We start from the raw sequence: 26,388 nt of genomic DNA, 5'->3' as shown, positions 1-26,388 counted from the left end.
TTTTCTATAAAAGCCTGGAGTATTGATAAACAAATTCCTTCATCTATATCAGGATGGTGAGAGCAAATACCTTTATGCTTTGTATAAAATTCGATATGTAGCTATGTAGATTATATTTCGTTCTTTATTTGTAAAATACAACACATTTTAACGTAAAATTATAATTCGTTCATCCGCCGCGGCTGTAATTGGCGAATGTTTCTGAACATACTCTTCAAATACATCTATATCGACTTCCCCGATTCTGTTGATAAAAAAAGATAGTATTGGAAATCTATGGAGCAAAACAATTTCTAGTAGCATTTGAAATGAATTGACGACTTACATGGTATTCTCCTTATAATCCCTAAACATGGTAAAGCCGTCTCCGCCACCAGACAAGAATGACCCTGTCACTACTCTGTAGCTTTTATTCAATTCCAGTGGTTCATACTCTGGAATTTCACATTTTTGGCACCGTACAAGGACTTCCACGACACGTTCTCCGACTGGTTTTGTAATATTGAACGTCACTCGCAGCCCAGATACTTGAAGCATATTTGCTGCACTGAATTGACCCTCATCGTATGACTTCTCAACAGAATATTCAAGCGCCTCCAATAAGTATTTGCCACGAATGTCGAACGAATCCACTGTGTTTCCAAAGGGTATAGTGGTGACAAGGTGAGCATAGGTAAGAGCTGAAAAATAAGTTGGTAGCGTTACTACGTTTGTGCATAAAAAAATACTTTAATTGTAATATTTATGGTATAAAGAGAAGTTTTGACAGACGCTAACGACCGATAGCGTAAGTCAGAATGCCAGAAAGCTTATAGGGATATCGGAATAGTGGACCTCGACGCAAAACCAGACCTAGACCGGATACCGATCGTGGCACTGTTGATGATAATGTAGGTTACTTACTACATTACGTTTGGCTAAATTTTTATAGAGCTTCATTGCGATGAATTTATCAAGGAACTTCGAACTTAGCGTACTTGAATACTCGTCGTCCATGTGGAACGTCCGTTAGCTAGCACATAAATCAGTGGTAAATTAATTCTTTATTTCCACACTTTATGAACAGTCTCCGTTTGTATACTGCTCCGTATCAAACCAATACAGACATTACATTGCGTTGGAGACTAAAGCAACTACCATTTACCAACGGATGGAAAGACAAGTAAAATCTGGGGAAATGGGCTAGCTTTTGACCACAGTCCAAGCCATCAGATATAGCCGTTTCTTCCATCTAAATAACTCAGACTTCCATTTGATATTGCTTTCGACAAAAAACTTATAACTTTTGGTGCTACGAATATAAAAAAATAATAACTTTTTAACTTCGCAGTAGACGGTCCCAAGCTCGGTTGTGAAAGGCGGAGGGATGGATAGCTTCAGTCTTAATGGCTATACGCCACCGCAGCGTCTCAGGAGGTTGGTGAGGAAAGCGCAGGAACTTTGCAGTCTTGCTTACTCACTGAGGAAACTATCACCAGACCTGGCAGTTAGGGAAAAAATGCAAATCCATCTAATGAGAAGAAGGAGAAACTTAAGGTCCGGTACGGACAACCGGGGGGAGTCGTCTGACTTGGTGGCTGGGTAGGGCTCCCGTAATAGGCAGCATTGTGTTAAAATCGCTAGTCGTGAGGCGGTTCGACGTCTAGGCCGTCTGCTGCAGCTGCTGAAGGATCCTTTGCATAGACCAGGTATTGCCAGGCTCTATACATCTCCAGCAACTCGAAGAATTCTATCTCAAGTCAATGATGAAATTTCATCTCGACTATGTGCTGATATGTCGCTGCTGCAACTACAATCACTTGTGTATTGTGGTGCAGTTGCGGCTATCCGATTGTACGGTAAGAAGATTCGCTTTCGTGTTATTGGTTTGAGTGACTGAAGAGATCCACCATGGAAAATTTGTCTGGAATGTCGGCGGGACTAACTAAGACAGCACATTGCTAGACTAATTCAGATCAGCGCTGGCAGTGCCAGCAGACGGGTGAGTATTAAAGTACAGAGGGTTTACAGAAGCCATCCCACCAGAGGCCAAAGACCCTCTTTAGTTGCTATATCGATTATGGCTTTCGATAGTGTCCCGCATATCTTACTAATCGATGTACTACATCTGTTTCGCATTGATCCGAAGCTGATAAAGTTTTTGGCGACAGTCATGGAAAGGTGGCATATCCTCTTTTCAGTGCGTGCATCTGAGGGTGCTAATACCTCAGAGCCCATCCATATACAGAGGGGCGTTTTCGAGGGGCATCCGTTGAGTCCCTTTTGGTTTTGCATAGCACTGAACCCCCTTTCATGACTACTGAATGATACTAGAGGGCATGGTTTTGCAATGAGGTATGGCCGACGTGCTAAATGCGAATTGACAAAGTTGATGTACTTAGATAACATCAAGCTGTATGCTGGTGTTGACGACAATCTTAGAAGTCTGTTGCGAATAATAGACATGTTCAGCCGTGATATTCGGTTGGAATTTGGATTAGATAAGTGTCGAATCCAAACCATCCGCAAAGGTCATCACGAGTCGCATGCCGGACATAGCATTGGTGACCTCCACATCGAAACTGCGACCGAGACAGACTTCTACAAGTACTTAGGAATTATGCAAGGAACCGATGCTCGAGTTGGTAATCTGAAGGATGCTTTGCTGTCCGAATTCCTGCGACGTGTGAAGTTGGTACAAAAATCCCATCTCCCGCGGAAGAATAAAATAAGCTCACTGAATGTATTCGCTATCCTTTCACTGACTTTTGCATTCGGAATATTGCCGTGGACGAAGATCGATCTGGAAAATGTCCGGTGGCAGACAAGGATAACTATGTCCAAATTCTGAACGCATCATCCAAAGTCTGCCGTGGAGCGGATGAACTTGCCTCATGACATCGGGGGTGGGGGTGTGGTTGACGTGGCGGCAGGACATCATCGCTAAGTCGACTCGCTGTGCGCTTATTTTTATAGCAAAGAGCAGGCGAGTCTCTTGCATGCGTCTGTCTATAAGGCAGACTGTGCTCTAGTAATAGAGGGAATGGATGCTGCAGGTAAGACTTGAGTACTTTTACGAAAACGGATTCATTGGATGTATACATCCATAATAAAACCCATTTTGATGTATGCATGTATCGTCTGATGGCCGAGACTGAACTTTGCTAAAAGCTGACGCAGATTCAGAAGCCCGGTTGCCTAAGTATTACTGGAGCAAATAGTAGTAAGCCGACCGTGGCACTGGAAGCTATTCTAAATTTACCCCAATCCATTGATGATCTGATGATCGCCAATCATATAGATTTCAGATTCGTCTTCGAAAAGACATACTCCATTGTAATCTCCAAAAGAGAAGAATAGTTTATAAATGGCTACGAGTCTTTTGGGATTACCGACTTAATAATCGTCACCGACGGATTAGTCATGGAAAACGGATCGGACGCAGGGGTGTTCTCGGGAACTCTGATTATGGAACTGGGTCGACCTTGCGGAAAAATGACGCAGCACAAGAACGTTTGCGGCAAAAATGGAGCAGTCGCATCAGTTGAATCTGTTCCGACAGTAGGGCAGTATTATCAGCGCTAAACAGCAACAAAATATCGTTGGTGTGGAGTTGTCATCAGGTGCTGAAACTTGGCCGACTGAACCGAAACATTCCTGATGTGGGCGCTAGGGCACTCAAACATCGTTGGTAATGACGAAGTTTACAGACTGGCTCGCCAGGGATCTGAATTCACGATGGTGGGCCCAGAACCAGTTTTTGGCATCCGGCCATACACTGTCAAGTTCACTCTGAAGGGTGAAATGACAAGAATTCACACCCACAGCCAAATGAAGAAATTTGAACTTCTTGTGAAGGAACCCGGAGCCGCTAGAGAGGCATTTTTGTTTTGTCCCTTAAGAGGCGGGACGTGAAAGCCCAAGTAGGGCTTTTAACGGGGCAGTGTCCCTTAAACTACCACATAGAAAAAATCAGAGTGATGGTCTCGGCCATATGCAGCCAATGCGAAGAGGAAGAAGAGATGGCCTTCTCAGACTTTAGACGAAGATACCTTGAACTTTTTCAGAGAGCAAGTGTATGTCATTAGGGTAGTGGAGGTGTTTTAGAAAAAAATGACAGCATCCATTGAACCCCTCCAAGTCATCTCTCACCGATAACGAGAGGAAAAAAGTACCAGCGGCCAGATGCATCTTTGTCGAACTCCGCCTTGGACTTCAAATCCTCTGAGATTTTAACTCGATGAGGCACGTGATATTGTTAATAGCTATTAACTTCTTCGGAATCATTTGCCGTGCCATATGCATTCCCTGTTCATGTCGTTGAAAGCTTTTTCTATATCTCAAGGTACCATCGGCTATCTTGGCATCTGAGAAAGGACGTTTTTAAGGATATGGAAGTACATGTCATCCTCAGTACTTCAGGTGTTTAGATTCTCGACATGGTCGATGTCGTTTGTTATGTTAAAATTTGTTATCAAATCCCTTGGTAATTGTCTAAATTAACGTAACTTACTCATCTTTAAAATCGAAATCTAATGTGAATTCTTTCAAATAATTCGCCGGTAAATGATCCTCTCCGAAAGTAACTTTCTCTTTTGCAAAAAACGCTGTACATAATATCCTCACCTTCAATCGATGTCTAATCACGAGTAATACTCTAACCTAATCAACCAAATATTAATACTATCGGCGCGAGTGCAGCCCAAAGTCAATATGTAGGAGACTTAGCAACCCTTACCTCCTTTGTTAAGTGTTGTTCGAATTCCTCCGACGTTACACACGGAAATAGCAGCAGTAGTCCAATAAGGATGATCATATGGCGTTGACTTTATATACTGAACATTTATCAAGTTACTAAATATTTTCTTAAGAGCGTTTACATCAAGGGTTATTTACCGAGTAAGTGTATGCATCGTTTATGAAACTTCCCAGATTGCATTCCTCATAATTACAGTCGCTCTTTGAGAGCGTCACTCGTGTTTTGCCAACTTCCCTTTTGCCAATAGCGTCAATGTCCACTTTCCAAGGCGCCAGTTCATTCACAATATCGGGATCTGAAACGATAACGGCAGGTTTAAAAAAAACTTCTCAATTTAGCAATTAAACACAAACCTTCGGGGATACCATGAGCAAGGAATATCGGTTCACCCTCGTATCGTACCACTTCGCCGGCTTTGTCGAAATATACTGTGATATTACCAAGGTACTTTGTATAGCAGGATGCTTGAACAATTAGTACCTTATGGCCGTCATCTTGTATGACTTCGACAGGGTAGTCATCTCTCGGTGTATCAGGACCTGGTGGGTTCTCTCCGGTGTACAAAAACGTGTGGGAATGTCCTCCGACAATGACGTCAATAAGAGGTCCTGCATTTTTTGCGATAATTCTATCAACTTCCAATCCACAATGCGAGAGGACTATGATAATATCAACGCCATGTTCATTCTTTAGTCGTTCGGCTTCTGCCCTAACTGTCTCAGATTCGTCTAAAAACTTGAGTTTACCGGTATTGGCGATTTGCTGAAATACGAGCAAAATTTATGGGTTAACATATGTACATTGCTTTCTTTGGAACATAGTGCTCCCGTGGACTAAGAGGGTTCATTAGTTTTGTTGTACGCAGCGGAGTATATGAGTTGCGGAGAGGGTTGGTTGCGGTTGGTCCCCTTCCATAAAGTTTTACGTAGCAGTCGCTTTCTTGCAACGACAGTGCCTTCCATTAATTTTTAGGTTTTCACATTCATGCCTCCCTTGCATTCGCTGGAAGGGAAGGAAGAAAAGGCTCATTTGGGTGGTATGGGAGTAAAAACAGAATTTTTCATGATTAGAGACCAAACATATGCGTATATTGAAAGTATGTGCGTACACTCTGTTATTCATTGCATGCCACTCAACAAGGCACGGCCTTGGTTGTGACCTCAAGGTATCTCTAGGATTCTGATATATAGTTACAGAATGCTGGACTGGCACTGACGGAGGAGAAATGGAAGTGGTCGCAATATTGGCTCCAGGGTGGTGAGTTTCCCCTCAGGGGTCGTTAGCGATTTTTAAACGGGTCGCTTACGATACGGGGTGTGACGTCCCCGAGGTGCCCGAGTAAGTAGTTTTGCCCCCTAGCTGGCAGCATACCTGCGTCCTAGGTAGTAGCCTCGAGAAAGCTTCTCGGTGAAGAGCGAACCGCGAATGACCGGTACACGTCGGGACACACTGGGAGTCTCCGGAGCCGTCGACAACTCTCTGTCGGCGTCGACGGGGTGATGTGAGCGTAGCTCTGCCAAGGTGGTAGTTGCGACGTGTATCAGGAGCCAGCCCCTTCGGGACCCTGGTCGGGAAGTGTGCATTGAACCGGTGTTAGTAGACCGCGTTGCCCCGAGCGAGCGCTGATCCGTCCGTGAATTCCGGGATCAGCTAAGCGTAGGTCAGGCCTCAGGGAACTGGGGTAGGGGCTGTGTCCCCGAGGGTATACCCGTTCTTGACTATTGCGGCCCGCTCCCTTGCACACGATGCGCTGGTAACTTTTTCATGGAGAATATTCTGAAAATTATAAAAAAAAACGACGAAACAACAGACAAGGAGGAAGAGCTGGGTGCGTTTGGGCGGAGCACAAAGATGCGTCGTTCACCGCAGCGACCAGTGAAAGAGGCAACGAGGGCTGATATACCCGATGAGACACCGGGGCGCCCAAATAAAGAGGAAGCCTCATCAAGTGGTGCGACTGACCGTGCGGGGATGGCAACTCCACTACCTTGCAGTGCCCCTGTCCTGGAAGTAAGCTCAGTGAGAAACGCTAGTCCTGAGCAGATGGATTTGGGCACAAATCGAGTGGAAATGCATTCGACCGTCCTCGCTAGAGCCGAAGAGGAAAGACTCATCCGAAAGTGCGCAGCAGTGGTGAAGCGTATGCGGTCGGCAACGTTCCTTCAGAGAAACGTCAGCAAAGGCGTCAAAAACGGGCTTATGGAACTGGAGGAACTACTGGACCGCGTTTCTTTTTATAGACGCACGTGGAGAGCAGCGGAAGACGATTGTAGAGCAGAAACAGTCGCACTCCCCGCTGAGAATGCTGCTTGCGTCAAACGGACCGCAGATAGCCCTCTGCAAAGTGAACAGGGGAAAAAGTGGAAAGAGGACGACGTGCCTGAAGGAGACTTTATCGAAGTAGTTTCCAAGGCCCAAAAAAAAAGGCGAAAAAGGATAAAAAGAAACAACGGACTCCAGCGCCAGAGACACGTCTGTCCAAAAACAAGGAGGCTGCCAACCCAAAGCCAGTAGCGGAAAAAACGAGGAAACGAAGAAGGACTAGACCGTCGGCTCTGCTCATTAAGCCGACGGAAGGCAAGACATTTGCGGAAGTCCTTAGTGAAATCCGCTACAGGATGAAACCCGAGGAGAACGGAGCAGAGGTGTCTTCGATACGGAAAACGAGGAGTGGTGGAGTTCTCGTCGAACTGGGCCCAAAGACGACCAACAAGAGCACGTTCTGCGAAGCGGTCAAGGGGCTATTGGGGGAGAAGGCCCTTGTTTCCAGCCTAGAACCCATGTGCTCTCTGGAAATACGGGATCTTGACTGCCTCACAGAAAAGGTCGAAGTAGAGGAGGCGCTAAAGCGTGAATGTCCAGAGGTAACCAATGCCCGGGTAGCTATTACCTCTGTAAATGCTCGAGGCAAAAAACTTGCCGTGGTGGATGTCCCCGAGCAATATGTGAGGAAACTCCTTAACAGCGGGAGAATCAAAATCGGATGGGTAGTATGCAGGGTACGAATGCGGATAGTCCCCACCAAGTGCTACAGGTGTCTGGACTATGGACACACGTCAGCAGTTTGCAAGGGTCCGGACAGGAGGACAGCATGCCGGAGATGCGGCCAAGCGGATCATCAAGCGAAGACTTGCAAGGAAAGCGAGAGTTGTGTTCTCTGCAGGGATCGTGGTGCGTCTGGCGAAAGCGTCGCACACACTGCGGGCTCGGGACGGTGTCCGATCTTCAGGGCGGAATTGGAGAGGGCTAGGGTGCGAACGCCATGATCCGCATTTTGCAAATTAACATGCACCGGAGTGCAACCGCTCACCAGTTGCTAGCGCAGTTCGCTGCGGAAGTAAATGCTGATCTAGTGCTGATTAGCGAGCAATACCGAAACAAGGACTCGTCCTCATGGTATCTGGACTTATCGGGCACCGCTGCCATCTGGGTTCGGGACGACGTTCGACTTCGTGTTCTTGTCGAAGGCCGGGGGGACGGATTTGTCTGGATCCGGTGTTTGGGGATAACGTTTTTTAGCGTTTACCTGACGCCGAATGAGTCGATTCCGGACTTTCGGCGCCGGCTTGATGCTCTGGAGGACGCCGTTTCGAGCACGGAGGGACGAATCCTGGTTGGCGGTGATTTTAATGCCAGGGCTCTTGAATGGGGCATGCCTCAATCAGACTCCAGAGGGAAACGGATTCTGGAAATGGCGGCGAGAACCGGGCTCGTAATTTTAAACGCCGGATCCACGCCAACGTTTCGGCGCTCAGGTTGTGAAGGAAGCATTCCCGACATCACTTTTGCGTCGGAATCTCTGGCATCATCGGTGGACGGGTGGCGAGTCCTAGAAGACTTCTCGGCAAGTGATCATCAGTACATTGCGTTCGAAGTGTTTGACGCTACTTGCCGGCGAGCACCAACACGACGTTCCCCCTGCGTGTGGAATGTCGCGAAGGTGAACATCGGAAGGTTCGTCGAAGCTCTTGGAGCAGGTAGGGCCGCACTGGGGGGCACTCCGCGGGGTGGTGGTGTCGCAGCTGACACCGTCGTAAATTCAGTGATGAATCTGATAACGACGGCCTGTGAGGCTTCCATGCCCCGGAGGGGCCCCAGGCGCGACAAGCCTTCTATGTACTGGTGGACGGCGGAAATTGCCGACCTACGGAAGGAGTGTCATAAGCTCCGCCGTTTGGCACAACGTTTGTACGCCAACGAGGAGGCATGTGCCATAAAGGCACAATATATAATAGATCAGCAAAAAGGAGACTCCGCAGCGCTATAAATAAAAGCAAAGCTCGCGGCTGGCAAAATCTTGTTAATGAGGTGAATGATGACCCGTGGGGACTAGGCTATAAGCTTGTCACTCGGAAAATCGGGGCTCTGCGGAAGCCCTGCATACTGAGCACCGACCAGATGGACCGCATTGTGCGGGCATTGTTCCCCAGACACCCTGTACGGGTTGATGTAAACAGCGCGGAAAGCCTCGTGGATTGCCCCCTTTTCACAATGGGAGAACTCGAAGAAGCGGTTCTCACTATGAAAAACAGGAAGGCGCCAGGCCCTGATGGCATCCCGGCGGAAGTTTACAAACTGGTGTTCCGCCAACGGCCAGAATTGCTGCTCGAAGCGTTCAACGCGTGCTTGAAGGAGGGCATTTTTCCTTCTCGCTGGAAAGTGGCCAGACTCGCGTTGATACGTAAGGGTAAAGGAGATCCGGAGCTCCCGTCTGCATACCGACCGCTGTGTATGCTTGACACGGCCGGAAAAGTGCTCGAGAAGCTCATCAGGGGTAGACTCGCTGAAGCGATCCGTGCTGCCGGGGACTTATCCGCAAGGCAGTTCGGGTTTAGAACCGGGAAATCTACAGTGGATGCTGTTATGGAGGTCGTAGATGCGTTTAATCGAGCCGGGGCGCACAGCCGCCGATCTCGACGGATAGTGCTCCTCATAACGCTTGACGTCAGAAATGCCTTCAATTCCGTAAGATGGACAGATATGCTGGGCACACTAGAGAACTCCTTTCACGTGCCAAGCTATCTCTTGCGGATATTGAGGGATTATCTGAAAGACCGCTCCCTGTTCTATGAGACGCTAGAGAGCTAGAGGAGGATGGAAATCACGTCGGGAGTAGCGCAGGGATCCATCCTAGGGCCGGACCTCTGGAACGCTTCCTACGATAGTCTGCTGAGACTCGATATGCCTGAAGAGTCGCGCCTGGTCGGTTATGCAGACGACGTTGCGGCACTTGTTGCCGGACGCACTGTTGAACAGGCGCAAAGCAGACTTGGCATATTGATGCGACGGGTAAGCGGATGGATGACTGCTCACGGTTTCAACCTTGCGCTGGAGAAAACCGAAGTAGTCATCCTGACCAGAAGGAGAATCCCGACCTTGCGTCCCATATCGATCGGCGAGTTGACTATAGAGTCAAAACCAGCGGTTAAATACCTTGGTTTAATGCTCGACTCGAAGATGAGCTTCTTCGAGCAAATCAAAGCAGCCGCGGACAGGGCTGCAGCAGGAGTCGCGGCCTTGAGTCGGCTAATGGCGAATGTGGGCGGCCCTATATCAACTAGGAGACGTCTCCTCATGGGAGCAACGCAGTCCGTCCTTCTCTATGGTGCGGAGGTATGGGCTGATGCCCTTGACAAGGAGGTGCATCGTAAACGCCTAGCTCAAGTGCAGAGGCGGGGAGCTTTGCGAGTGGCGTCTGCTTATCGCACTGTCTCCGAACCGGCTGTGATGGTGATTGCGGGAGTGATCCCCGTTGCCCTCCTTGCCAAGGAGCGCAAAGCTATCTATCGCCGTAAGGGCGAAAACTTAAGAGAAGTGGTTGCCCGTGAAGAACGTCAACGCACCCTTAACGAGTGGCAAGTTTCTTGGCAAAATGAGCCAAGGGGCAAGTGGACTGCGCGGCTCATCGACAAATTAGATCCATGGTTGAACAGAAAGCACGGTGAGATTGATTACTTCCTTACCCAACTTCTAAGTGGGCATGGAGGTTTTCAGTCTTACCTGCACAGGGTTGGGAAGGCGCGATCTCCTGATTGTGTGTTCTGCAATGGAGTGCCGGATGACGCTGAACACACCTTTTTCTCTTGCGAGAGGTGGGATGGCCTCCGCCAGCAGCTTTATGCAGACACAGGGGAGCTCTCTCCAGACAACATTGTCAGAGAGATGCTGAAGAGCGCTGGCAGCTGGAATCGTATTGCGCATTATGTTCGGGCTCTTCTTACTACGAAGAAGATTGAACTCGACCGGCAGAGGGATCGGACGGTAAGGGGTTCCGTGAACTAACAACTCCCTTCCTCCCCTCCCCTCCCGTTGGTGAAAGGAATTCCCTGACTAGAAGGCTCCCAAAGCCGGGAGAGCGGGAGGGCTAGCCCGAAGTAATGTGTCAAACGGTTCCAGGCTAGTTCTCTGAGTGGTGTCCGTTTTCAGGACAGTTTCAGATGATGGGGTAGCCATCATCTCGAGAATGATTTCGATTGATACCTTGGCAGAGGAGATGTTGGGAATATACGACGTGAACCAAATATTGCAGGGAGCAGTCGATGGACATACAAGCTGATCTATGCCACCAACAAACGTTTGGACGGATAGTAGCATCTAGTTTCTGACGGGACATAGTAGATATCAGCGATACCCAAATTGGACACTTCATTCGATTCTCTAAACTGCGATGGAGTCCCAGAGGACTCAGAGCACATATTTCTCCACTGTCTGAGATTCATGGACGATATGACAACCGTGGCACCCGATCTCACTGCCACGGGTGCAATTTTGTTGTTATCCTATTTCTTTACGCCCTTTAGCTTTCCTTGCTTGTGGTAAAAGGCTACTAAAAGGGAAATTTTGCAAATTTTGAAATTTTATTGCTACCGAAACGTCAACAACGCTTCGAGAAACGAAAACGGGCTATGATTCGTTTCTGGAATGTCTGTACGCTCCTTGACAACGGTAGAGAGGGTGCTCAAAATGCTCATTTTCTCCAACATGAATGGGAAGTCCAACAATATAAACTAGAAATTCTGTGCCTAAGTAAAGTAAGTTGGTGGCACTCTGGAGAGTATTCCTCTCCCTCTTTCAGCAATGTACTTTTGTACTTTGGAAAGTCAAGTGGTAGCAGAGGCGAATTCGGTGTTTGGTTGCCTCTGGCGGCAACAACATGGCGCGCTTTCTTGACCTGGGAACTGCAAGATTTCGGTTAGGGAACATCATTATCGCACAATGCTACGCACCAACGGATACTTTCGATGTGGTTGAGAAAAACGCTTTCTATGAGCAACTAAACGCAGTTCAGGGGAACCTTCCAAAAGGTGAGAATGTGATCGAGATGGGTGGTCTGAGTGCCAAGGTGGGATCTGAGAACACCTTGCTCGGACATGTGATGGGGAAACATGGTTTAGGTGACTGTAACCGTCCTCGCAGGGTTGGGGAGGTGCAATCCCCTAAGTTCAATATCGACCGCTTGTACGACTCAGATATCGCTCGACAATTTGGGTGTAATCTTGCTGATCGAGCGGTAGGTACTGAGTAACGCGCCTGAGAATATTGATGAGCATTGGGCCGCCGTCAAAAAAGCTCTTTCCGCGGGTGCTGTACAGGTCGTTGGCCACGTCCAGAAGGGGCGTCATAAGACCTGGGTCACAATGACTTCAGGACTGTGTATCGTATCACGAAAGAGCTTGCATGTGGTCATAAATGATTCGATGGTCCTGTGAGGGATGTCAATGGTCGACTTCGCATCTACGATGACGAGCAACTGAAAAAATGAAAAGAACACTTCACCATGGTTCTTAATCGTATTACATCCGGTGTGGTTCCTCCACTTGTGGATGACATGGCTAGTCACTGTAACATGCGGATACGGACTGCTCCTCAAAGCAGAATCGGAAACATTTCGGCCATCAAAGTAATCAAACGAAATAAAGCCGCTGGGCTTGTCGGTCCCCCTGCATAGTTATTTACTGCTGATCTGCTGCTTCTACTCGTAAGGAAATCTTAGAAATTGTAGACTTTTTCCGTTTTAAGTGTAGAAGTTGGAGAGGTATCTGTGTGCTTCATGCCGTGGCAAAGATAACAACTAAAATAATCCTGGAACACATCAAAGAACATCTCGAAAGCTTGATTGACAGAGAGCGGGATGGTTTCCGCTCGGGATATTACTGCATTGACTACATCAACATCCTAACATTCATTTTAGAACAGTGCGTGGAATATAAATTTCCACTGGACTTGCTCTTAATCGATTTTGAAAAAGCTTTCGATATCGTGAACAGGGAGAGTATCTGCTGATAACTATTATCAGAGCGACATATGATGGTACAAAAGTCACTTGCTGTACTGAAGTCAAATCGCGGAAAATTTTGAGATCCAAGGTGGAGTCGGCCAGGGTTACATCCTGTCACTGATATTATTTCCTTTTGGTATCGGTGACGTTTTTCATGCTGCCTTGTTCGGAGGCTGTGGATGAATTCAATGGACGATGACATCTTTCCTCAAACATCTCGACTACGTTTATGACATATGTTTGCTCTTCGTAGGGTCATAGACTTTGGCCAAATAGCTTCGGATTTGGAAAAGGGGCCAAGTAGAGTTGGATTGAAGGTAAACACCAACAAAACTAAGGTTCTCATTCTGACGGGTCTTCGCGCCCTCTCTATCTGCTTTAATGGGCAGAGCATAGAAAGCGTCGATAAATTTGTATATCTAGGAACCGTGGTTTCTGCCGACTGTGGCATCGAACTAGATGTTGCCTGACATATTAATAGCGCTAGATCCGCTGTCCTGTCTAAAATTTGCAAATGCAGCTATCTTCCGTATTGTTAGAAGGGAGTAGCACATGGAGAGTGGAGTCCGCTGTTACCCAAAAGCTCTAAGCTTTTATTAATACCTGTCTGCATCGTATCATCGGAGTACGCTGGCCTGAAACTATTTCAAACGAACAACTTGGTCGGCTTACAGGCTTGCTACTCGTACGCGATGTGATAGGAAGACGGAAGTGGCAGTGGATAGGTCACATACTGAGAAGGGGCGACAATTGCTATCCAGGCCATGCCATGCAGTAGAATCAATTCTCCCAAGATGGCCGACGGGTGCGTCGCCCCAAGGGCACTTGGCGTGGAACAGTATAGGACGAGTACGAGCGTCTTGGGAAGTCGTAGGGGAACTGAAGCGCATTTACGGTAATCGCGAGCGATAGAGCATAGGTCCTCCTTCCCCATTAAAAACTTACCCCTTTTTTCTCTTGCCTCACTAGGTAACTGTTAAGTATTACTTCATGGGGTAGATTCGGCCCTAAGGTATCACGTAACTGGATCTTCGTATTCTTTTCGTAGGTGCCTCTACTTTTACTTCGTCTTGGATTGTATCATTTCAGATATTTGGCACCAACCAGTTCTCCTTTTAATCAACCATTTCTTCAATTAAGTTCCTTGGGCTAAATACTACATTCTGGGTGTCAGATATAGAGAGAAAACTCCCCTGGAGCCAGGAGTCTTTCACCACTATGACCATAGCCTCGAGCTGGTTAACGATTTTTCTTCGAAATTTCAGATAGAATATTTGTGTTTTGCTCTATTAGTTTGTCTTCAGTTTATTTGCTTCTTTTCGGGGGTTGATGTTCAATTCTGCAGATAATGACTTCCAGTAATTTGCTCACTTTGCTTCGTGGCATACTTAAGTTTTTCCAAGTGCCGCTTATTTTTTTGTTTGTGTTTGAGTTCCTCATTCCACCCGAAATTGCCTGCTGGGGTACGCTGGTCGTTTCGGTATAAAGACATCTCCTGATCTGTGTCACTCTCTCTATAGCGGAACCTTTCTGATGTTGACCAGCTGATAACGTTTCGCGGAGCGAAAGTATAAGCTCCAGCGACTTCTTTATTCTTATATACTCATACACACTTTTTTTTGGCGAAGGACCCTTTTGCCTTTTTGGAATTTGTAGGAAATTTGATACATTTTCCTATAGCTGTATAGTTTGTGTGCATCAGTAAGGTCCGTGGTCTAAGGAGGTGATTTAGGTTAGGGTGGGAATCACGTTTTGAATTCTGAAGTATAAAACTAGAGTCCCTATTTTGATAACTATTCGTTTTTAAATTGGTTAATCTATCTTCATTACATTACAGTAAGTGCAATGTCTCCTCATACTTTAGATCTCAAATTGAAGGAGCTAATACAGTGCAAGAGATGAGCTAATGAAAAAGGAGGTAAATAACAGTTTTATTCTACTTACGTATGTTGTCTGCAATATGACCCCAATGACACCAATTTTCCTGCCATATTTATCGATAATTACAGATTTATTGTATTTGCCTTGCATAGTTGGCTCTTCGCTATCATCTATGTTGGCCACAATCATAGGTGACTTGATTGTTTCTAAAAATGGAACAACCCCTTCCACACCATGATCGAACTCATGATTTCCCAACGTCTGAAATGAAAGTCAAATGCAATTTAGCAATCCGAAGTATACCTTATGTATTTGTATGTTACTATAGCGTCGGCAGGAACCAGATTAAGGAAGTATTGGGTAACATTCCATCGGCCAATATTATACCAGATAGTTCCTTGGAAATTATCACCTGCATTGAGGTAAATGGGGTTCGACTCCTTAAGATCTTCGAACAGCTGTTTCACTACGGTAATGACTCGAGCGTAACCGCCAATACATTCATCTTCATTAGAACAAGGAGATGATGACCAATCTGTGCCTTCAAACCTGTAAAATTAACAGTTTTAATAATTAGTAGGATTTATTTATTTCTATTTATTTACAATAATAATATAAATAAACCAGATCATCAGGATAACTAAGGTTAAGGTTCTTTTCAAAGCTTACTGATCGATTAAAAGTATTATGGATGAAGGAACTATAAAGTATCAATCCATGACTTCTGGAAGCTTGGCTAAGGATATCAGCTTAAAGAAGATTTAATTAATGCTCGTTAAAGAATAGGATAGACCCTAGTACGAGAAAGTAGATGGAGAATAAAATCTGGGAACCAACACCAAGAGCTCTTCTGTCCTATCTCCACCTCCAAGTTGTGATCGCTGGGAGTTCTTTCCTAACGAAAAGCTGTAGACGCAGGGGGTCTCCGGAACGGGAAAACGGGACAAATTTTACCAACTGGTTTTCCGAGCTAGGGGCTGGATAGGGTTGACAACCATACGCGGAAAACAATTTGTTTCGCAGCCACAGAAGGAGCCCTGGACTGGATGAATATGATAACAACGGACACGACAACGAACACACGAACGATATACGCAGTTTCTTATAGATTGTGCGCTCGTTGTATAGAAAAGGAGCTTTCAAGCAATTAGCCGGTACCCTGTCCCAATATAAGGCTGATGTCACAGCTTTCTAAGAGATGTGTTGGACAAGGATCGGTTTCTGGGGGAGAGTCACTACATCACAGTGGCGATCCAGTAAACTATGTACTTGCAGTAGGTCCCTTAGTCAACCAAAAAATGAAACCATTTGTTATCGGGTTTGAAAACGTTAGCAAAAGTCTATGCACTCTGCATTTGCGAGGGAAGTTTCGAAATATAAGCCTGATTAACGTTCATACTCCTAAAGAGGAGACTGCAGAGTCGGAGAAGGATACCTTCTACTAGGTAGTGGAAGGATTTCTAGAAGGTAGGTGTGGTATCGAAAGTGTACTTGGCTATTAAACCAAGTAGTAGGGATGAATCCCCATATTATCCAATTAGCAGGGTGGCACCAAATTGTTGTTGGAAGTGCCTAGTTTGTGCGGAACGCGGTCCATAAACAAATGTGGGGCTCTTCAGATGTTACCACTTATAACCAAAATAGCCACGTGTTAATTGAACATCGCCACATTTCAGCCTTGATGAATGTGAAAACATTTATCGGGCCAATATCGACTCGAATAATAACAACGCCTAGAATACCCTCTGACAATCTGGTGAGAGTATACACTGAAGCCATTAACAACAAAACTCTCCGTCACACCTACAAGAAAGAAATTAATGCCACAATGACCCCAGTTAGTAGGTTCCCTGGAGATGAAGAATCGACTAGTTCGACGCTGAATCTAAATTAGTAATGGAACCGAAAAATGTTGCATACTGAACACTGCTGCACTGCCAAAGAACGCGACCAACTACACCAAGCGGTTTACCCTCTTATGCTCAAGGTGTGCGACGGCGAATCAATGCCTGATTACCGGTAAAGAGGCATTATCCGTTCCACACATAAAATGGGGGATATCATTCAGTGCAGCAATTGTAGAGGAACCATGTACCATCCACAAGTTATTCTCTATATGTCCAGAACATCAACAGCCCATACCAAAGAAGCTTTACTCCAGGTGAAATAAGCGCTTACCGGTCTAAGCCTACCTTAATAAGGACCGCCAACCAATCTCGTTTTGCGCTGAGGTGTACCAATAGCAATTGCTCACCGTCATATCCTACGAAACTATTCTATTGGGGGGTAGGCTCTGTCTTCTTTTTCTACGATATAGAGCGGAAAAAATTGGTGGAAAATCGTTGCGGATAGGGAAACATTTGGCGAACATGTTATTAGCGTGTATATGCGGTGCGTATTTGATATATGGGTGTACATGCCTGCCTATGCGCAGGTCGGTTATAGGGAAGTAAAAAATCAACCTAAGGCTAAAAGCTGGCTAAGGGAAGAACACTAAGAAATAAAACTAAACTTGGAAGAGGAGAGTACTGAAAAAGTTATGGAAGGTCCAGAAGGGACAGCTCCCCAGTAGACTGCCTAATTACTAGTGTAACAATGAAATCAAAACGCTGTTGGTCGCATGCTTTTGGACATGCAATATTTATCAGAGGCTCAGAGGGAAATTCGGTAATAACAACTACATATTTGCTCGACAAAATAGTTTACTGTACTAGCAAGACCCAAAAGCTGTGTGCGTAGAACAAGATAAAGCTCTGCGGCAAAGTCGGAGTTGCACGATGCTTGGCAACGCATTCCTCGAAGAATCAGTAGACCCATCAACTCACTCCTAACATTAGCAACTGGTAGCAGAAGCACCAAAGAACCAAAGAACGAACAACATTGAATCGCAGTGGTCAAACGCAAACAATAACAAGTCGGGAAACCGCAAGCTGGGCGCTTCAGGTATGAAAGGTTTTGTTTGCTTCTTCTGTGAGTATATTTGCACGTAGCCCGTTATGTATATGCATTTAGCATGTCTGACTACCCACTTTAGTGTGATATTAATATTTAGTTGCAGTACATTTACGTGGTAAAGTCAACTTTGACCTACTGTAACTTTGTTACTTATATTATGATTTTGATCAAACTTGGGATAATATGCTTCAGATTATATTTGATACTACTACCAACTTTTATAACTCTGGGATAAACTTAAGGTGGGTTTTACTCAATTCCCCCACGAATATGGTAATATACCATAATTAACTTAATTTGAGCAGATATCGGAGAGTATTTTGAGACCTGGGCACCATATAGAGGCAGCTTCATGATTTTTTTCAGATTTTTGGATTGGGTAGTTTCTGTGAATGGGTCCGTTAAAGAAATCATCACTTTCCATCCCTCCCGCTCCCCGCCTTTCTTACAAATCTCAAACTAATACCGGCTTCGAAAAGTACTAATCGAGACCTTTCATTTGATACCCCACATGACTATGTTTGACGAAAAAAATTTTTACACCTCCCTTTTACATGTATGGGGACCCCCCTAAATCTCAACGTAGATAGCCGTTTCTGAGAACAGTGCGTGTGACAGATAGACAAACGGAGAATGGTAGCCTGTTAGGAAGACTGGGATGCGATCAATTCCATGATCGCTGTAATCCACGATAAACTGCGAAAAACAGAAGAAGTGAGGAAGATGCGGTTACGAACCACCCGTGTAGACGGAAGGAAACCTAGCTAAAGTAAGCTAACTCCGCCACATGATGTAATACCTAAAGGCGGTTCCACGGGATAGGAGAGGAGTCAGGAGGTGGTTTTAGTGGGTAAAAATCCCATACTCTGGCGTGCCTAAGCCAGAGTCTTTTGAACATTTCCAACTTCTAACAAAAAAAAAAAAAAACAGAGGGATAGCCAGACAGACATTGAACTGATTTTAATAAGGTTTTGTTTTGGCCCCCTACATGAGGATGGACGATTCCGTAGCCTACATAACGATGAAATCTATGAGCAATACCACGACCGACTGGTTGTGGATAAACTCTGGCTCAACAGGTTGCGGTGGACGGGTAACCTAATCCGTATGGATGCGTATGATCCAACCCGGAAAGTCTATAAGGACAATATCGATGGTAGAAAAAGAACGAGTCAGACCCTGTCTGAAATGGTGCGATGGCGTAGGTCAAGACACCCGACAGCTTTTAGGGATATCGAATTCTCACATAATATATGCATATATTACGTGCTACGTATTAAGAAATACACAAAACCTCTCGTACCTGAAGCGTCCAGCTTCCGGTTTCCCGACTTGTTAATATATTGTTTGTAAACATGCACGCCCCAACCAAAGAAAAACATGACGATGTGAAAGAACAATTGTACGATAGCCTAGAAAGACTATACGACTCATTGCCTCCGAATGTCGTTTAGATATTGCTCGGGGATTTCACCGCCAAAGTTGGGCACGAGGAGGCCCATCAAGGAACTGTGGCGCGGCAGGATTCGCAGCATTCGAAATTTATTTCGAATGTTGCGAGCGAATAGATGGCGCGGATCTATCCACTTTGCGTGGCACACCAAGGGAGTGGAAGATCGCAGTAATTATGTTTTTCAGACCTGTCACTGAATTTAATTATTAAGTTGAAAATTGCTAAAGAATATGGAAGTCCTTTTTGAAAATAGAATTTGAGTTGAGTTTACTGTATAGAATTCGCGTTGAGTTTGCTGTATAAAATTCGCATTGAGTTCGCTTAAATATTTCAATAAAAATAATAAGTAATCATAATTACTTAATTGGATTACTTAATTGGTGACCCCGGAACTCGCACCAACAGCATCAACAACTAGGATCCCGAATTCCCAGAACCTGCAAAATTGAAAAACTCAAGCACATCATCATCCCCATCAACAAATCGCAGTCTGCGCAAGCACAATCGCCCAGCAGGCAGCCGCAACAACCGATTGGAGATAAGTAAGAGTTCCGCAGCCGCAGCCGCCATCGCTGCCGCAGCCACTTTCGCCGCCGCACTCAACTCCACCATCGCCGACATTGGTGAAGTTCTATTAACGACAAAAATTCGTCCGAACAACACGGCAGAAATAGAACTTCCAAGGACTGAGAAATCCTTCCAAAACATCAGTAGACCGTACGGCAAGCGATTTTCACGCGTTCGCATCTACAGTTGAGTGTGGAGTGCCGTGGTAAACATCCCGAGTCGGAGCAGAGGCAAGAAAGAAAAACGCGAGAAAACCTTCTCTACACAGTGTACTGCGCGACACACGTCGGACCCTCACCAGAAGTGGATTTTCACGCGACTTCCCGTACGCACGCCCTCCTGCACAACACCTTTCACGCACCGGACTAGTCATCATTGCCACAACGATCAACAACGGCAACAAACGGACGTCCCCAGCACCGCCAACGCCGCAGCTACAGCCGACAAACAACGAGGAGTTATTCTTAAGAGAAATTATTATTCATTTATATATAATATTTATTTATTTATTCAGTTAAAAAAAAAAAAAATAGTAATAAAAAAATTGAAATCGCTGCAAGAGACGGCGTGCAGGTGTTTAGCATCGCGAGTCCTCCATTCTCATTGGTGGTGTTTTTGGTCTGCGCTGGATAGCGTCCGCTTCTCGTACTTTTCGTGAAACAAGATGTCTTTTGACAATAAAGACGCAGCAGGCCCATCGAACCCGCAAGTGACCGCCCTCGCCGTACGCGTTCCTCCGTTTTGGCGGCGGTACCCCGAACTGTGGTTCGTGCATCTGGAAGCACAGTTCCAAATGTCCGGCATCACATCGGACGCGACCCGTTTCAACTACGCGGTGATCGGCCTGGACGAAGAGTCCATACTTCTGGTGTCCGACGTGGTGAAGTCGACATCGTATGTGCAGCTCAAGAGCGAGTTGATCAGGCGCCTGTCGGCAAGCGAGTCGGCAAAATTAGACCACTTGCTGGCAGGTTTAACCTTAGGTGATCGAACTCCCAGCCAATTGCTTCGTGAAATGAGGCAATTGGGTGGGAGTAAGATCGGCGAAGACCTGATCAAGTCGCTCTGGCTGCGTCGGCTCCCGGAGGGCACCCGGGCGATCCTCGCTTGCGTCTCCGGTTCCTTGGAGGAACTGGCAGCGACGGCCGACCAGGTTCAGGAGGTGTACGTACGCCCAACCTTGGCGGCCGTTCAACCACCGTCGGATGAGGTGGGTGAATTGAGGCGCGAGATTGCTGCATTAACAGCCAGTATGGCCGAGATGCGGGCGACGTTGGACGCTCAGCGTTCGGGCGCCAGATCGCGAGCACGCTCGCGGTCTGCCATCCAAAAAGGACTTCCATATTCTTTAGCAATTTTCAACTTAATAATTAAATTCAGTGACAGGTCTGAAAAACATAATTACTGCGATCTTCCACTCCCTTGGTGTGCCACGCAAAGTGGATAGATCCGCGCCATCTATTCGCTCGCAACATTCGAAATAAATTTCGAATGCTGCGAATCCTGCCGCGCCACATCACTCCGCCCCCAGATGAAACCTAGGGGGTTTCAGCGACTGATCCCCGAACTTCGTTCGCCGTTAATCCACAAAGCGGACACGACGTTGCTTCGGGGCGCACGCGGGTTTCAGCCTGGACAAAGAGACCGCCTTTTTGTGACCACCGATCTCGAGCTGGAAGAAATGTTCTCCCCGCTCGAGAACGCGGTACGGGCCCTCATATGGAGGCTGCAGCGGCTTCCGGACGGCATCCGTTCTGATCAGCACATGCGTGCATGTGTCCAGTTCCTTGGGCGAACAAGCAGGTATGGACGAGTGTCGAGTGGGTGGTGTCGCCTTGATGCGCCGGAGATTGTCCCTCAGCAGACGCACCAACCCCGACTCCGTGAGACCCGATCTCTTGTCGAAGACCGGATCGCTTGGGAGTCTTGGGTTCTCCCCGTAAACCAGCTCCGCGGGGCTGGCAGCAAATTCCTCTCGGCGGGTTGTACGAAGGCCGAGTAGGACGAGAGGCAAGACTTGCGTCCAGGACGGGTCGTCGCGTGCCATAATGGCGGCTTTCAGCGTCCGGTGCCAACGTTCCAACATCCCATTGGATTGTGGGTGGTATGCCGTAGTCCGCTGGCGTTTAAAACCAAGGAGTTTGCCTAACTCGGAGAAAAGGGTGGACTCAAATTGCATTCCCTGGTCAGTGATGACCACTGCAGGGACGCCAAAGCGAGGTATCCACTCTCGACAGAGGGCTTCAGCACATGATTGCGCCGTAATGTCTTTCAAAGGTTCATTCACTCAGTCCTGCGAAACCTCGAATTCTGTTTCGTATATTTGGATGATGTTTTGGTCGCTTCTTCCACTGAGTCTGAGCACTTAGCCCATCTCGAGTGCATTTTTCAACGTCTTCTTGAGGCCGGTTTAGTCCTAAACGTTGAGAAATGCAAATTCCTTCAACAACAGGTGAGATTCCTCGGCCATTTCATTTCCCCTGAAGGAATACAGCCCGACCCAGACAAGGTGCAAGCAATCACAAGCTTCCCGCGTCCAAAGACAGTGAGGGAGTTGAGGAGGTTCTTGGGCATGCTAAACTTCTACCGTCGTTTCCTGCCCAACACTGAAGCCATCCACATCACACCCCCTCCGCGACACCTATAAGAGGGAAATGGATGCCGCAATAATCGCAGTCAATAGAGGACCTGGAGATGAAGCATCAAAAAATGATCTTCACAACCACCTGAAGAACGTTATTATTGATACGGCCACAAACATACTTGGCCCCAGTCGCAAAAGGAGTCGGAACGTCTGGTTTGACGATGAATGTAAGCTAGCAACGGAACGACGGAAGAGTGTCGCGCACGCGCAGAGACTTTTCACAAACTCCGTCGAGCGGAGAAGCAATTTCACAGACGGAAAAGGGAAGCCTGGGAGAATCATCAGGTCTGTGAACTCGAAAAGTACAGGGAGTAATCGCACCAGGCGCGGAAGTTTTACCAACAAGTCAGCAGAATAAAGCCTTATACACCTCGATCCTTATCCTGCCGAGACAAAGAGGGAAATCTGATTTCCGACAGAATGGGCATATTGGAGCGATGGGTTGAGTACTTTGATGAGCTACTAAACAACCGCCAACTGAAGACGACGGACAAATACTGCCACCACCAAGTATAGGAGAAAGATTCCGTGCAATTCATCGACTAAAAAATCATAAGTCGCCTGTAGCCAATGGAATTACAGCCAAATTGGTTAAATATGGATGCTATCAATTACACCAAATGGTGCATCAACTTGTGCTCAAGGTATGGGACAACGAATCAATCCTCGACGATTGGCAACGAGGCATTATCTGTCTCATACATAAAAAGGGAGATATCACACAGTGCAGCAATTATAGAGTTATCACGTTGCTGAGTACCGTCTATAAGATATTCTCCGATATCTTGCTAGTCCGGATAGTCCCATACGCCCAGAACATCATTGGCCCATACCAAAGAGGCTTCACTCCAGACAAATCAGATCAGATTTTCTCTCTGCGGCAGGCGATGGAAAAACTGTTGGAACATGGACAACAGTTGCACCATCTATTCATCGACTTTAAAGCCGCGTATGATAGCATAGCCAGGGTAAAACTGTACACGGCCATGAGAGAATTCGGTATCCCGACAAAACTTATAAGATTGACTAGGCTGACTCTGACCAATGTGCGAGGCCAGATAAAAACAGCAGGATCACTCTTAAGACCATTCGACATCAACAACGGTCTACGACAAGGGGATAGTCTATCATGCGCCCTCTTTAACCTGGCCCTCAGAAAGTGGTCCGTGATGCTGAGGTAAATGCAAGAGGTACGATCCTCTTTAAGTCCACCCAACTACTGGCCTATGCTGACGATATCGGCATCATGGGAAGAACCACCCGAGACGTACAAACTGCCTTCATCCAGATCGAGCAAGCACATCAATGAAGGCAAGACAAAGTATATAGTGGCAACGTCAGCACCGAAAACCAACCAACCAATAACATCAAACCGCACTGGTCAAACGGGAAGAATAAAGATAGGAGACTAAAACTTTGAGGCCCTTGATAATTTCTCCTATCTAGGGTCGAAAATCACAACCGATAACAACTACGATGATGAAATCCGCGCACGGTTGTTGTTAGCCAACAGAGCTTATTTCAGCTTACAAAAACTGTCTTCATGTATTCCTCGGAAACTTGGGTTCTTAGCAAGTAGAATTGCGAACTCTTGGCCGCGTTCGAGAGAAGAATCCTCTAAAGAATTTTTGGCCCCCTACATGAGGATGGACGATTCCATACATAACGTACATAACGACGAAATCTATGAGCGATACCATGACCGTCAGGTTGTGGATAAAATCCGGCTCAATAGGTTACGGTGGGCGGGTCACTTAATCCGTACGGATGAGGATGATCCCACCCGGAAAGTCTATAAGGGCAATATCTATGGTAGAACAAGAAGACGAAGCAGACCCTGCCTGAGATGGAGCAATGGCCTAGGTCAGGACGCCAGAGAGCTTTTGGGGATATCGAATTGGTGCGGAAAACCGGGATGTCTGGAGTTTCTTATTAAGGCAGGGCTAGACAGGATACCGGTTGTTGAGCCGTTGATGCTGATGATGATGATTCAAAGTAGTGAAGAGCCTGTGGCGTCGATGTCAATTCAAAACCACCTTTTGTAAAACCGAAAAAACGGAGCAATCATTGGGGACGAAAGTGAGAGATGAACGGCTTATATCAAAGAAACTTTTCAATCTCTCACATATAACTCAATCACCAGAACTCTCAAGACTATGGTGGAGTATAATGGGAACATTGACCCCTAGCATTGCTTCCGGATAAATTTATAAAATATGGTAATATGCTATTATTAACTTTATTCGAGCAGGTATCGAAATGGGTTTTTTTGATGCCTACATTTGATATGGATGCACAATTGTAAATTTGTTCAGATTTTTCGGTTGGATAGACTCTGGAATCGAGACTTGTTACACTTCTCAGGGCACACACTCTTCTATGTTTCCTCCAATATCAGAAATAAGATTAGTTTCGAAAAGTACTAATTGGGCCGTTTCATTTTATAACCCAGATGAGCATATTTTGTGGAAAAGAATTAGACTTCCTTTTTACGTGTATGGGGAGTCCCTTTAAATTCGATAGAAAATGGCGCCACTTGCTATATGTAAAGGGATTCACAAACCACATGTTCTCACCAAATTTCGTGACAATAGCATCAATCGTTTCCGAATAAATCGAGTGTGATAGACAGAAATACGGACAAACATTGAAGCAATTTTAATAACATTTTGTTTCACATAAAACCTTAAAACACCAATAGTAAAAGTAGAAGTCAGTCGCCTATCACCACCATTCTTCAGGTCTGGCCTTCAGTAACTATTATTTTTTTGCGAAAGTCAATCACGCTTAAAATCTTCACCGGAGCACAGGGCTAAATCCTTCTACTATATACCTCTATAAAAAAGTATAGAAATTTTACAGAACCGATGGATTAATTGAATCATGAAGGAGACCGTCAACGAGAACAACACCGACGTTGATGATTCTTGCCTCATCATATTCTCTACCTAAATTCTCTCAATAAAAGCCGTTCTTTTCAGTGGGTGGATACCCCCTAATAAAACGGAAAAGTAGAAACGAGACCGGGACGACCTAGGCCATAGATAGCACATTATAGACTTTTTTACCCATAACAAAATTGCTTAATTCAAAAACCAGTAACTTTTTGATCGAATTAATCCACGTTTACAAAGAAAACTACTGACAAATTTCAATGGCTCCATCAAGGCATGAGGACCGGTTGATGGTTTGAATCGTATTTTTGCGATGGTCTTTGGACACTGTTAACTGGCTTGTTGGATTGGTCTAATTTGAATAATCTGCCTTTGGTTTAATATGTACATTGATCTGCGACGAGTATCATTGTCTTATGTAAAACATTTCTGTTGGGTTATACCAAAAAACCGTGATGAAAGCATGACCAATGACGACAAACGTGATTCGTAACTGACCTAGAGAGAGAGACTTGGCTTCGAATCACGAGGCAGTCGCTTGAACACGAACTGAATGAACTGACCCATATTGGATACTGCATGACAATCATTTGTCTCACCTCAGAAACACAACACAAATGCAAACACAGGTGACTTTTCCTATAGATCTAGTGGGATCACATTGAATGGAAACTTCACAAGAAATTTACAGCTCCACGAATTGTTATTCACCGAATGTAACTAATCACCATAACGACCATTATTAAGATTTTATGTGCATTATCCGATATTTAAGAGTTACCTGGCGTGAAAGTCATTCATGTGAATGATTGAAACAGGAAATAGGTCCTCTTGCGCCCGGACTACAAGGGGGGCCCCGGAAAGTGCCAACAAGAAAAGGCCCGCAAGGAACATCATCACGCCTGTCGATAGCACTTCACCCACTGAACTGATGTACAGATATCCGAGTCAAACCCAATACTAATGGTGCCTTTAATT

General features: G+C 46.0%; 1 protein-coding gene across 1 annotated transcript; it reads right to left on the bottom strand.

The window, feature by feature from the left end:
* On the bottom strand, nt 1-26,388 carry LOC119654667 (apyrase-like). Its single transcript, XM_038060162.1, has 8 exons — nt 26,192-26,388; nt 15,221-15,446; nt 14,961-15,158; nt 5,092-5,500; nt 4,876-5,033; nt 4,718-4,814; nt 326-680; nt 1-244 (listed from the first exon to the last, which is right to left on the bottom strand). The coding sequence occupies exons 1-8, from the start codon at nt 26,305-26,307 to the stop codon at nt 148-150; spliced, it is 1,656 nt and encodes a 551-aa protein (XP_037916090.1). The 5' UTR covers nt 26,308-26,388; the 3' UTR covers nt 1-147.

The sequence above is a fragment of the Hermetia illucens genome, chromosome 4 (assembly GCF_905115235.1).
Source record: "Hermetia illucens chromosome 4, iHerIll2.2.curated.20191125, whole genome shotgun sequence".
Lineage (NCBI taxonomy): Eukaryota > Metazoa > Arthropoda > Insecta > Diptera > Stratiomyidae > Hermetia > Hermetia illucens.
Note: the sequence above shows the minus strand (reverse complement) of the source record. Positions and strands in the feature narration are given on the sequence as shown.

What these genes read in the sequence shown, in the direction of transcription:
- LOC119654667 (XM_038060162.1), bottom strand. Translation starts at nt 26,307, where the DNA reads ATGATGTTCCTTGCGGGCCTTTTCTTGTTGGCACTTTCCGGGGCCCCC. An exon ending in TGGTTCCTGCCGACGCTATA is followed by an intron (nt 15,159 to 15,220) that starts GTAACATACAAA and finishes CTTTCATTTCAG; the next exon opens with ACGTTGGGAAATCATGAGTT. An exon ending in TGCTCATGGTATCCCCGAAG is followed by an intron (nt 5,034 to 5,091) that starts GTTTGTGTTTAA and finishes TTATCGTTTCAG; the next exon opens with ATCCCGATATTGTGAATGAA.